Genomic DNA, 14,854 nt, shown 5'->3' with positions numbered 1-14,854 from the left:
CATATCTCGTGCAAAAGTCGAATTTTCACCGTTTTGTTATTTTGTGAGTTCATTGTAATGCTTAAAACTCGATTAAGCACATTTAATGAAATACAAAAAGGTGAAAATAACTGAATGTATTTTTAATCATTTTTTAAATTTTCAATTTTTGCAAATTTGACTCAAAACGAGAAAAATGTGCTTCATCGCTTATTTAGGCATCGCAATGGACTCAGACAATAACAAAACGATAAATATTTGAATTTTGTTCGAAAAATGGAGATGTTCCCTTTCACAGGGTCTTTCAATGTGTGATTTTTTTTTATTGAAAATCAACAAATTTTGGATTTTTTATTTCTCGAGTTTAAATAATAACGTATCTCCCATAATTTCATAATCAATAATTTGATTTTTTTTAAACTTGAGATTAATCATGCATTTTAGAATCATTTGGCATCCAGATAAAATTTCTTAATTTTCGGATTTTCCTTGTCCCCCCATTGATGATTTTTTAGGGGTTAAAAATCCGGAACTTTGAGCGCGAGCTCTTTCTTTTAAAAAAAAATGAGAACAAATTTGTGGCTTCTGGAGGACGTTTAAACTTTTACAAAATTTGACATGAGTTGGCATTACAGTTTTCAATTTCCAGATTTAAGAAAAAAAAATATTTACTTTTACCATAAAAATCAGTTGTACATTTTCTTTTATGAACAATTTTCATATGCTTAAAACGTGCTTAAATGTTTACTGCGCCAAAGATGATGTTATGATTGCTCCTGGCATATAGACTCTAGCTCTAGATTAAAATGATACGTTACATTCAAACATTCAAGCGAAACAAGAAATTTGTTTAAAGGGATTTGCATCCAATTGGAGAATTCATCCCAGAAATAAGAAAATAAAAATTCCGAAGGACAGGTAGTTCATCCTGCTTTGTCTCGCAGTGGGAATCAGAGACGCCAAAAATATTTTTAAAAATGTGTGGAAGATTTTGAAAAAATGTCTGGAAAAGTCTGGATGATGAACTTCACAGATGACGACCTTTTTTTAGTCGCCAGATTGCAATATTGCAATCTAGGAAATAATACTCATTACTTCATAATAATCATACATTTATCAATGCCTGAGATCACTGGTGTTGTCGGCAATACTTCGTTTCTTGCTTAACTTCCTGTTTTATTACCATTTTCGTGACATTCCTCACTTTTTAATTACTAAGTCGCAACTTTTCCTGCCATTTTGCAACAAAACTATAGAATTTTGACTGTTTTGTCGAAAAATTCATGTGAAAACTCAAATGTCTGAAAATGTCTGGAAGGAATGACAGAAATTTGGAACTCTAGAAACCTAAAAACATGCCTGACGAAAGTCCAAAAAGTCTGGAAGATCCAGACAAAATCTGGAAGGTTGAAATCACTTGTGGGTATGGGAATTTTCTACTGCCACACACAGCATTGACCGACATACATTACACGTGAGAATCCGAGAAAACCCTCAAAGATCAGAAAGTAAAAGGAATGAAAAAATTAGAAAACTATATCAAAACAAAGAAAGATATAGAGTATTGAAGAAAATACCAAGCGGGTCCGGAGGACATTGATTACTACTACGGTCAAAATTTAGTCAAGGGAAAACGCGTGTAAATCGGTGAAATCGTTCATTTAAAGAATCAAATAAAATTTCTTTTTCAAGTTTAATTAGTATGAAATTCAGGAAAAATATTCAGTTAGGATTCCGCTTTAACAAATCCGAATTGCCGGGCCTTACGCTTAACCCCTGCCATCAGACTTTGTACAGCCACCTTGTCCACCTTCTTCGCCGCAGAAAGCCAGTTTGCCTTGAACTGCTGCTCGTCCTAAGCAGTTTTTTTGGTCTTCTTTAGGTTCCCCTAGACAATAACCCAGTATTTCTCAATTGGGTGGAGCTCTGGCGTGTTGGGAGGGTTCTTGTCCTTGGGAACCACCTGCACGTTGTTGGCGGCGTACCACTCCATGGCCTTTTTACCGTAATGGCAAGATGCCAACAGTACGGAACAACCGTGTTTCTTCAGGAAAGGCAGCAGACGTTTATTCAAACACTCTTTCACGTAAATTTCTTGGTTGACAGTCCCGAAAGCTATGAAAATGCTGCTTTTCAAGCCACAGGTACAGATGGCTTGCCAAACCAGATATTTCTTCGCGAACTTTGACAGTTCCATTTGCTTGAAAATATCTGCTACCTTTCCTCTTCCTTTTGCCGTATAAAACTCCTGTCCCGGACGCTGCTTGTAGTCGGCTTTGACGTAGGTTTCGTCGTCCATTTCGGCGCAGTCAAACTTCATCAGCATCGTCGTGTACAGCCTCCGGGATCGCGCTTTGGCCGTCGTATTTTGTTTATCATAGCATTGATTTGGAGTCACAACCTTCTTGTAAGTCGATAGTCTGGCTCGTTTTTTGGCTCGATACACGGTTGTAGACGATACACCCAGCTTATTTGCGGCATCTCGAAGAGAGAGGTTAGGGTTTCGCTTGAAACTACCGGCAACTCTCTTTGTCGTCTCAGTGGCTTCCGGTTTTCGATTTCCCCCCGATCCAGTCTTCGTGGCTGTCGACAAACGTTCCCCAAACACTTTAATTACATTTGTAGCGGTTGATTTGGCAACTTTTAGCGATTTTGCCAACTTTGCGTGCGAGTAGTTCGGATTTTCGCGATGCGCGAGCCAAATTTTGATACGCTGCTCTTCTTCCTTGGACGGCATTTTTACAACTAAAGAGTGAATTCCAAAATCAAAATAGGAGCAACATTCTACACACACTGTGAGTAATGGATTTAATGTAATATAACAGTTCCAGTTTTAACACTGACATAAACATTCGTTACCCCTTCGTCGAACTGTCATACTCGCAAGCAAATGTTTACATATCTCTCTCGCTCGTCGGCACCCATCGCTTCCTCTCGCACACTCGACATTTTCCCGCGTACAACGTCAGTTCCGCGTTCGTAGTGGGAATAACTACCGGTGACGGCCAGCAGGTTTCGTGAGTATTTGGTGTACGAAAATTTAGTAACCGGAGATTTCCTACAAGGCACAAACATAGTTTTTACACACACATACCTTCAAAATGAGGGGTGTTCAGGTTTTTAAAATGCAAAATTGAAAGAAATACGTCAAGTTGATATTGACCAAATTTTGACCGTTTCACCCTTTAGAACCATTTTCGTGGCATTCCTCACTTTTCAGTTACTTAGTCGCATCATTTCCTGCCATTATGCCTCAAAAATTTTGAATTTTGACTGTTTTGTCAAAAATTCATGTTAAATATCAAAAGTCTGGAAATGTCTGGAAGAAATGACAGAAGACTGGAAGTCTGGAAACCTTAAAACATGTCTGACAAATGTCCAAAAAGTCTGGAAGATCCACACAAAATCTGGAAGGTTGACATTACTTGTTGGTATGGAAATTTTCTACTGTCACGCACAGCATTGACCGCACAGCATTAACACCACCAGCCCACAGAAAGAATAACTTGTATGCCGTGACCGAAACTCGGTCTCTTGACCTCTTAGAAAACTCAAACGCTATCATCTAGGCCATGGTCGGCGGCTCTTGTGATTGGATATAAAATTTAGGTTTTATTTGGTTTCTTTCAGACATTTATTTCCGTAGTATTCCATATCACGGCATAAATTGACGAACATAATTCCTAAAACTAACTCGGTCCATGGCAACCGTTCTCCAATTTCTCGGACATCCTACATTCGCCAGATCACGCTCCACTTGGTCTAACCATCTCGTGCGGCGTTCTCGGAACTTGTCCTGTCAGCCTTCACCACCTTCAGGATACTGGGTTCACCGTAGAGTCGTGCAAGCTCGTGGTGCATCTTTCGCCTCCACACTCCGTTCTCCTGCACGCGTCGCCAAAAATGGTTTTTAACACTTGTCGCTCGAATATTCCAAGTGTACGCAGGTCCTTCTCGAGCAATATCCATGTCTCGTGCCCGTAGAGAACATAGACATATGCAATCGGATTGCGCTAGGAGAACATGACCAGCAGGAACAAAGTTTGTGTATATCAGCTCGGCATAGCATCTTGTGCCAATTATTTAACATTCCAGAAAGTCATGATTGGTTTAAAGTCTTATCTGTGGGTGCAAGGTCGAGAATTCCTACGTTGTTATCTTTATTTTCTCTGCATCTACTAATACATCAGATGACTATTTCAAGTCCCACTATTGTTTTCACAGATCAACTCAAAAATTCTTCAATCAGAAGTTAGCAGACTTTGATATCCGTTAGCTCAAGCCTCAAGAGACTTGGACGGATTTTTATGGACGTTTTCAAACTGTTTTGCAATTTTTGAAGCTAATAGCTGGTAATAACTCAACGTCCAGATAACTATTTTTCGCGATAGCTTTGTCAATTTGGACACGGTACTATTTTAATAGCTTGAGTAAGTCCTAAGTCCTCAACCATCTTCCTGAACTACTTTCCAGCCTTTTCCTTATCATAGCGAATCGGTACCTATAGGTGTGCAAGTAACGATAAATATAACTTATTCCTAAAGTAATAACTTCTATAAATTGTATTTTCCCAAAGTCTGTTAAAGCCTTCTGGTATAGTTTTTCCACAGGTGAACGAAAGGAGACTGCAAATTCGCTGATGTACGACAACGAACGGTCCGGTTGCTCGGTCTCTAGGTCTGCCAGACAGAACGCAGCTGCAACCCGATAGTCTTACCTACTCCAGATATGAAGCAAATAAGGAGAGGATGTTCTCCGCATACGATAAATGTCTATCGTAGGACCCAGCGTAGGTTTCCTCTTAGGACCAAACTGCCAGCATGGGACAATATCACCGAAACGGAAAACTTTTCCTGCAAAACTTACTTTCATCAGAAAGAAAAGTTGAAATGATCTTACCTTTAGATCCTCCTGGCAAATGTGTATTCATCCCATGTCGAGCGAAGATGGTGTCTTTTCCCGAATGGCCGACTTCTCTCTTTCATAAACTAGATACCCCTACATGCGGCAGCATACGGTTCGGATTCAAATTTCTTCTTTGAGAAAGTTTCACCTTTCCCGGTCCCGCTGGAGAGAATTATGAATATTGGGCAGAAAATTTATGGGGTAGCTCACAAAGTGCCTCCAGATGGGTGGTTGCGATGAAAGCGACGACGACGCCTATTAGATGTCAGCGATGCGCTTTGTCTTATTGCAATTCGTTGGATCGGTCTTTTCTCTGTAAATAGGAAAAATGTAGGCTAGCATTTCGAGGAAAATTTAACCCATTTGAGAGATCATTCAATCCTCATGAATGAACGTAATTTGTGGGCTTACGTTGTTCCACTTTGATACATTGTGCTGCAAAAGTCTAATTTAAATTTTTTTAACGATATATACCGTCCAAGCTGATTCAGGCTTTACAGACTGACGGTATATAAATTAAAGGCTTTCGGAGCCTTTTCGGATTTTTAAAAAATAACTACGAACTAATTAGCTCGACGATCACTAAACGAATTGCATTTATTTTCTGGATCACTCTTATTTATTAGCTCTCTATTCCTAACCTTTCCTGTGAAACATGTATACAATTATTTCTCACGATGATGGCTGGCTGGCTGGCTGACTGGCTGGATGGCTGGATGGCTGGCTGGCCGGCTGGCCGGCTGGCTTAAGATGACACCTTGTTGTCGTCTTCGGCACGTGCAATGTTGGGTAGCTGGTTATGGACGACCGTGGGAAGCTTGATGCGGCTGATGATGATTCTGATGTTGGTTGCATCGGTGATTTTGTAGATCCGTCTTTAACTAGCCCATCCTGAAGAGAAGCGCGTCCCGAGCTTTTTATGAAGAATGTTGATATTTCGTTGCGTTTTCTGTAGATTGTAACAAGGATGACTATCGAAAATACTCCAATAATTACTCCGACTGATGAGAAATGATGAGATTTCAGTGATTCCAGGTGTTGTCTATTTTCAATGTGCATTTTGTGCAGGTATGAAGTGTTGTAAAATTTTTCTAGTTGCGTTTCTTCTATTTGATACGTTCCGAGAGGGGAGATGATGGGGTGTTTGAAGTATAATTCCAAGTTCTCAAAAAGCCTATCTTGAATAATGACCGAACAATTGTGAAAAATGATAAGATAATTACCTTTAAGTTCTTTTTGATTAATACCGCAAGTGCTACTCATTACAATCGTCTCTAATGTAGCTTTGACGATTAAAGTACCATAGGCCAAAAGCCTGTACTCTGTAGCTGGCGGTGTTTCTTTGAAGGGACATTTTCCACTTCGACCTCGAACTAAAGGTGCAATACACAAATCGTTGGTAATATTCAAGAGTTGATTTTTCTTGTAAACGTAGGTTTTGGCTATTTGTTCATAGTTTTGTAAGACTGCGATGGTTTCATTAGAATGCACAAGTATTGTATGATAATCAATGTTGACGGTTTTGTTTTTAATTGGTAGTTGCTCGATAATCATTCTTTCGTAGATTGTAGATGATACTCTGGGAATGTCGATACTGATGATGAGATGATATCCGTGGTAGAACACCGTGACCGAGAGATAATTGTACACATCTTCTAAACTGTCTAATGAAATATCTACCTGCTCTAATTGTTGTGCTATAATTTTCAATTCATTGATAGTCAATAATTGACGGTTTACAATATTCAATTTGGCTAGTGCTATTCCATTCTCAAGCGTTCTTAGAGTTTGTAGTACAATGTCTAATTGGAAAAGTATTATAATTTTTGCATTTTCATTCACAGTGTAATTCCTTTGTAAAGTTAGTTTGAGCAAAACATTTTCGTGATTTCTTATTTCATCTGTTAGGGTTTGTAAGCGATTTTGAAACTCCTGATTAATTGTAATTTGTTTATTATTCTGAACAATCAGATTATTGTCTAATCTTTTGATATCATTTATGTTTGCGTTTATTTCTCGTAAATCATCTGCGTCTAAGTTACCTGTAATGAATTTGATAGCACTGCCTAGCATTTCAATAGAACGCTTACTTTTCGAATTTGGGAGGAGGGCTCTGTATGTTTCATTGATTTGTTTAAATTTGAGATTAATTAACCTGATAAAATTTCCTGTTGAACTATTAACTTTTGCAATTAAATTCTCTAATACTCCTATCGTAGTTCCTAATTCTTTTAAATCAACCGTATGAAAAAGTCTGTTATACCCTTCGTGAATTCTGCCCTCTCCCGCACTGAGAGTCAGCGCTCCTGGATTATTTGTGATATCATGGAGTTGGATAAATTTGGGATAGGAAAAGGGAATGAATATCATTATGATGATTAATGAAGAGTGCATCCTGAAAAATAAAAAATATTAGTTTATAATCGTTTAACATTTTCTTTATGAATTTGTCGTCCAGACCTGTCGAGGATAACTCGTCCTTGGTCCTCAACAGCTTTGGTCGGTTTATATCTTTCTTTTGTTTTTCTTTTAATCCCTTGGATTAACTTGTAGACAGTTTTGTTCTCATTTATGTGAGGTTGTCTTTCTCTACCTTTGTTGTGGTAGGCTAAATTTTGTTTTTGAGTCTTTTCATTGGCCAAAATAACCTCATCATAAAATTTGTTTCTTTCATTCACCATTTGCTCAATGTCCAGAGGCCTTTCGTGTCCATCTTTTAAGCCATAAAAAATTTCTCTTGGTTTTGATTTAGTAGCCGAATGGATTGTATTATTATACAATGTACATGCAATAAGGAAAATTTCTTTTTGCGTCAAATCAGCGTATTGTGGTTTAATGCATCGAAAAATTTCAGCCACTGTTGAGTGAAATCTTTCGACTAATCCGTTACTTTCACTATGGTTTGCGGGCACGACGTGCATTTGGACATTTAAATTGCTTGCCATACCTCTTATTTCGGCTGATCTCAAAGCCGGTTCATTATCGCACACGATTAGTCCTGGTGTACCATAGATTGAAAATAATTTAAGCAGCCCTTTTCTTATATCTGTGATTGTTCTTGACTTAATTGGGATGAAAACACCAAATCTTGAAAATTTATCAACTGCAGATAAAAATATAAGAGGTTTTGATAAAAACAGATCAATGTGAATTATTTCAAAAGGCTTTTTTGTATTCGGTGTGGTACCAAGACGAATCTTGTACGGGTGTCGGTCGTATTTATTAACGTTGCATACTTCGCAGATTTTGATGAATTGTTGGATTCTAAATTTTATTCTTGGGAAAAAGTAACGTTTTGAAATTTGTCTGTGGTTTTCCCAAATTCCTCTATGAGCTGATTCATGAGTTTGCTCAATTATCAGGCTCTGTTCTTCAGTCGTTCTTAAATCAATCAATAGTTTTTGGCTAATGAAAAGTTTAAATGATTTACATCGACTGAAATAATTTTTGTATACAATTTGTATGCTATTTATCAAACTTTCTGGGCACATGATGCAGTTGGTTCGTCTCAAATCCATGTATTCTTTGAATATTTTGATTAAAAGTGGAACTCCGAAAACCAATTTTGTAACTGTTCTTCTAAACATTTTTGGAAAAATTTGTTCGTACGTATCCGGTTCATCTGGACCTATTTTAAGAATAATCTGATTGCTGAATACATTTAGTGGTTTTTCCGTACAATGAATGTATTCCGAGTCATCTGTGTCTGCAGAGTGTGCACTTATGCTATCAGATGAACTGCTTTCATTGATATTCAGTTCAGTCCGAACACGAGATAGACTGTCAGCAACTATGTTTTGTTTTCCGGGCCGATACTTGATCTCATAATCGAACTCGCTCAGCGCTAAACGCCAATGAACTAATCGATTATTTGTATCCTTTAAATTCAATCCGTAAGTAAGAGGCTTGTGGTCAGTATATAAAACAAATTTTCGTCCATAAAGATATGGCCGGAAATATTTGCAGGCCCAAACTACTGCGAGAAGTTCTTTCTCAATGGCAGAGTACTTCTCCTCTGATTTGTTCAATGTCCTGGAAGCAAAAGCTACTGGCTTATCACTTCCAACAGTACCTTGGGATAGGACTGCTCCAATTGCAAAATTGGAAGCATCCGTCGTTAAAATAAAAGTTTTGGCAAAATCTGGATATTGAAGAATATCACTTCCAGAAAGGATATGTTTACATTTCTCGAAGGCTGCAACAAATTCTTTCGAATGTACAATTGCTTCACCTTTTCTGAGACAATTAGTGAGAGGTTTCGCTATATTGGCGAAATCTCGAATAAACTTTCGGTAATAGCCCAAGATTCCTAGGAATCCTCTGAGTTCCTTTTCGTTTTGAGGAATAGGCCATTTCCGAATGATTTCAATCTTGTCAGGATTTGGCTTTACTCCTTCAGAAGTTACAATGTGGCCCAAGAATGCGACTTCCTTACGTAAGAATTCGCTCTTGTCCAACTGAATTTTCAAATTATGCTTCTGAAGCGTTATGAAAATTTTTGACAAATTGTCCAGATGTTCTGTGAGACTAGTAGAAAAAATTATGATGTCATCCATGTAAACAAGGCAGATGACACCAATATGCTCCCTTAATACGTTATCCATAACTCTCTGGAACGTTGAAGGGGCATTTTTTAACCCAAAGGGCATTCGCAAAAACTCATAGTGTCCGTTTTCGACACTAAATGCAGTTTTTGGAATATCGGCCTTCTCTACCTCGACCTGGTGAAAACCAGAGGCGAGATCGAGTGTAGTGAAATACATTGAACGACCTAGCTTATCGAGAACGTCTGTTATATTCGGAATCGGATAACGATCCTCGATGGTTTTTTCATTCAGTTTTCTGTAGTCTATCACCAGTCTCCATTTTTTGTGTCCGGAAGCGTCCAATTTTTTCGGGACGATCCACACAGGTGACGTCCAGGGACTACTAGAATGCTGAATGATACCTTGTTCGAGCATTTTGGTAATTTGCCGTTGCACCTCTTCCCGATGACAAAATGGGTATCGGTAAGATTTCACATGCACTGGCAAATCGTCCTTCGTTTTTATGTTATGCTTTATAGCACTGGTGAAGGTAAGCTTGTCACCTTCAATGAAAAATACGTCCTCATATTTATGGATTAATTTTACAAGTTTACTTTGCTCTTCGTCATTTAAATGTGAGAGTCGGAGTTGTTCAAGAAGAGATTTTTTTATGATAGGTTTTTCTGAAGTTCGTGTTCTACATTCAAAATTGTTAATTTCTGGTTTCAAAGAATGTTCGTTCAAACTAATTCTACAGGCCTCGTTCGAGTAATTCGTAATTACTACTTGAGCTTGATTATCAGACACACTATACAATCCAGAATGAATCATCACTTGTGATTGAAGTACATAATCGTTTTCAAGCAAGAAATCTCCACTGGAGACTGAATTCATGGGTAGACTGATAACTTTTGTTTCGTGTGAATTCAAATGGATGTTTTGGACGTCGGGATATTTCCTATACATTTTAATTTTTCCATTCGGGAATTGAAGTTCATTAGTTTCAGTTGCAATGTTCACCTTGGCATTTTTCAACGTCTCATAGCCAATTAAGCCGTCGAAAAAAGGATGAAAATGAAATACAAAAAATGTTGACTTTTCTAGGTCTTCAAATTGAGAGAAGGGATTGAATTTTACAAAGCGGTTTATTTCATGTGAGCCGCTTACATTTCGAACACGCAATGGTGTTGTAGTTTTACAACGTTCTAAATTAACATGGTTTGGGTCGATATAATTTTTATTGGCTCCTGTATCGATAAGAAATCGTAGAGGGCCTTTAGTGGTTTCAATTATGATGTAAGGTATGAAATTGTTTACGTTAGTGGCAGTAAACGTGTGACCGCTTGAAAATTTAGATCATCTGTTTCATCTTGTGGCACATCAGCTGATGATGGCTCGCTGGTCGTTGCCTCTGCTGTGTAAGTATAAATTTGATCTGGTTGTTGCTGTTCTATTTCAGCGCTGTTAACTGGGTCACTATGTTCGCTGTACAAATGTAAGGAGGGGTCTTGAGGATAGTACCAGTAGTATTCCTGTTCTAGCTGGTAATTCGGTCTGTTTAAATAATTCACGTGACGTGACCTTATCGATGGGTCAACGTCCATAGGAGTTGGTTTGGGTTGTGGATTGAAAAATCTAGGCATTGGTTGAAACGGTCTTGGATGGAAGGCTGATGGATGCGGTCTTGGAGGTGGTTGATATCTTGGAGGGGGTTGCAAAAGCCTCGCTGAGGGTTGGAATAAATTTGGTGGTAAATAGTTTGGTTTTGGTGGAACTGTGGGTGCAGGTTTGTAAGGGTTTTTAACGTAATTATAATTTTCCTCTTCTAAACAAAGTCTCAAGGCATCCTTTAATGTCTTTGGAGCTTGAGCTCTAATAATAGGCCCAAGTGGTTCTTTCAGACCTGCAAGAAATACCTTTAATCCAAGTTCCTGATAAAATGTATTTTTTGCTTGTTTGACGTCTTCATTTTCTTCATTCAAATTCAGTAAATTCACCAATAATGAAATTGAATGCGAAATTTTACTGTAAAAATCTTCGACGGTAGTCGATTGATTTAGTTTAAACAAATCCCTAGTCAAGGAAATTTCATCCCGTTTATCACTATAATGAGTGATTAACGTGCTTTTTATTTCCTCCCAATTCAGAGAAGTACCATAAATTTCAAGTACAGTATCTGCATCTCCTATAATTTTTGTCCGGATTGCTTGCATCCAAACTGGAAAGATAGGTGTGTTTCTAGCCTCTTCCAAGAAAGGGATTAAATTATCTATTGATTTAACGAAACTGTGTAACTTCACAGGGTTACCATCAAAGCTGCCAATGTCCCTGATAATTTGAGGAGTTTGGAGTGATTTCAAAATCGCTTCTGTACCTCCAACTGGTTGGGGTAATTGATAACGAAGTGGTTGGGCCTGAGCTGCTTGGACAGCTTCTACGGCACCTTGCAATTCCATTCTAAGCTGGTGTATTTGATCGTCGCGATCAATAATCGCAGCTTGTAATTCAGCCAATCTAGCTTGATTATCCATTTCGAATTTTTTTTTTTTTTGATAATCTGAATCACTTCCTGAATTTAATTTTATTCACTCTGATCACTGAACACCGTAGCACTTGAAATTTTGTAGAAATTACTGCTAAATGATAATTGATTTTTATTACCTATTTGATTCTAAAATTCTCAAAGATTTAGTTAAGTTTTAATTATTGAACACGGTAACAAATTAAACTTCTAATTAAAACTAAGCTTACCTTAGCAAAGGATACAGGCCCATATGCGTTGGGAATCCTTTGAAATGATGATGTAGGTCCTTCGTCTGGCGGGTGGTAGTTCCGTGGTTTCACTCCTTTTGATCTGCTCTCAACTTTAACTCACTTCACTTTATAGTCTGTGCAATTGCTCTTGATATGCGCTCAAACACAATTTCCCACTCGCGGTTCGCGTTAGACTCTGCGGTTTTCAAAAAGATATTCTACGCAATTCGCGCGATATTCGTTCGCGGAAGCACTCACGGCGGTAGAATACACTTTCCGAAATCCGCGCCGACTGCGCCAATTAAAGGCTTTCGGAGCCTTTTCGGATTTTTAAAAAATAACTACGAACTAATTAGCTCGACGATCACTAAACGAATTGCATTTATTTTCTGGATCACTCTTATTTATTAGCTCTCTATTCCTAACCTTTCCTGTGAAACATGTATACAATTATTTCTCACGATGATGGCTGGCTGGCTGGCTGACTGGCTGGATGGCTGGATGGCTGGCTGGCCGGCTGGCCGGCTGGCTTAAGATGACACCTTGTTGTCGTCTTCGGCACGTGCAATGTTGGGTAGCTGGTTATGGACGACCGTGGGAAGCTTGATGCGGCTGATGATGATTCTGATGTTGGTTGCATCGGTGATTTTGTAGATCCGTCTTTAACTTATATATTTTACAAGGACAACTTAAGATTAACACTTAAAATCTATTGGAATCACTGGTCCACAGGTGAAATGGGTTCAATTACCGTCTCATCACGCTTACTGCTCGATCACCGAGACGTTACAATTGTGGAAAAAAATATTTTTTTTTCATTTTAAAAATATTTTATTAAGATACTTGCTGACTCGGTTTCAGCATAAATCAGAAGCAACCATTTTAAAATAAGAGCTGCAGCTGGAGTTTCAGATTGCAATTTAGGGATAATTTAAACTGATCTAGTGAAACTAAATCTTCACATTTGTCAAAATCTGATTTTTTTTACTGTGTTTTGAAAACTTTCATAAATCCTTTATTTATGCTCATGTGTTAAAAACTGAAGATGAGTTCAGTATACTGTCTTCAAATTGCCTTGTTGTCAGCGAAGAAAATAGTTTCTTGTATCTTCAAATGAAAGTTGTTAAATAATCACGTACAAATATCGCGGAATAGAGAAGAGATTTGGCCAAAATAAAAGCTCCGATTTGATTTGTAAAATGCAAAATTTATTACTCGTTTTTTAGTACTCTTAACTTACTCTTATACTACTATACTTATAGTTATACTTATACTTATACTTATACTTATACTTATACTTATACTTATACTTATACTTATACTTATACTTATACTTATACTTATACTTATACTTATACTTATACTTATACTTATACTTATACTTATACTTATACTTATACTTATACTTATACTTATACTTATACTTATACTTATACTTATACTTATACTTATACTTATACTTATACTTATACTTATACTTATACTTATACTTATACTTATACTTATACTTATACTTATACTTATACTTATACTTATACTTATACTTATACTTATACTTATACTTATACTTATACTTATACTTATACTTATACTTATACTTATACTTATACTTGAACTTACTCCTAATGACAATTAAGAAGTATCATGAAGATTATAACCACTTAATACAAAATTCAAAAGATCAACAAAATTTTGAAATTCAAATTCCATAGAGATACAATTATAACAGTTTAAAGATTCTAAACTTAAGGATTTATTCAGAGCCACAATTCAGTGTGTCCAGAGTGAAAAATAATTTCAAATCAAGTTCTAAGAAACAAAATATGAATTTAATTTAAAAAAAACATAGTTAAAATTAGAACCGAAGCAGAAATTCCACCAATTATGAATTTCAATGGTATGTCTTTGAAACACAAAAAAAAAATTTCATGAGATGTTTTTGAATATAACTCCTATCAGATAGAAAAATTGTTATCAAATTGGTATTTTAAATTTTACAAAAGTTTCATTCGATGTTCTCAAAGCCAAAGAGGTATTAGTGCAAAAATTATCAATGAAAAAAAATTAGAATAGATATCAAATTTTTAAACACACAGAATCAGTTATCTTTGAAAAATTTCAGATAAGGAGTCCAAATGAGTTTCGTCCCTTAAACAATGATAATGAGTCCTCAAAATAAAGGAAAACCATGAAATTGAACTTCAGTAACTGAACACTTGAAAATCTCAACGAATTGAATCTGGAAAAAGATAAGATTAAAAACATAGAAATATTCATGTTAAGAGAATCACTCAATGAAATAAGCAACGAAACTGAGATCGTTTTTATGGCTGCATAATAAAAAAACAATTATCGTTTTTATGAAAGTTTGAGGATGATCATTTGGAAAATGATATGCTGAATTTAGAATATTTACTTCAGTAGATGATAAATTTTGGGTTAAATCAGTTGAAAATGTTTCAATACGAATTTCAAATCTAAGACAAAATTGGGGTGAAAATTTTATAAAGAAACTCTGTACTGTCGATTGGTCCAATTAAAGCAGTTTTTTTTCAAAGTGTTTTTTTAATAGAGAGGGAAAAGATTTAGAATTTATAAACAAATGGAAATTTCAGTAATGATGATTGAAAAGTAAAAGTTAAAATAATACCCGGTATTCACCCGAATATTGCCCCGGTAAAATTCTGTAA

General features: G+C 36.7%; 1 protein-coding gene across 1 annotated transcript; it reads right to left on the bottom strand.

The window, feature by feature from the left end:
• Positions 1–10,723: 10,723 nt before the first annotated feature.
• LOC129752326 (uncharacterized) lies at positions 10,724–11,941 on the bottom strand. The gene is made up of 2 exons (XM_055748112.1): positions 11,785–11,941; positions 10,724–11,184 (listed from the first exon to the last, which is right to left on the bottom strand). The coding sequence occupies exons 1-2, from the start codon at positions 11,939–11,941 to the stop codon at positions 10,724–10,726; spliced, it is 618 nt and encodes a 205-aa protein (XP_055604087.1).
• Positions 11,942–14,854: the final 2,913 nt, after the last annotated feature.

The sequence above is a fragment of the Uranotaenia lowii genome, chromosome 3, assembly GCF_029784155.1.
Source record: "Uranotaenia lowii strain MFRU-FL chromosome 3, ASM2978415v1, whole genome shotgun sequence".
Classification (NCBI taxonomy): Eukaryota; Metazoa; Arthropoda; class Insecta; order Diptera; family Culicidae; genus Uranotaenia; species Uranotaenia lowii.
The sequence above is the reverse complement of the archived record's forward strand: the minus strand, read 5'-3'. Positions and strand labels throughout refer to the sequence as shown.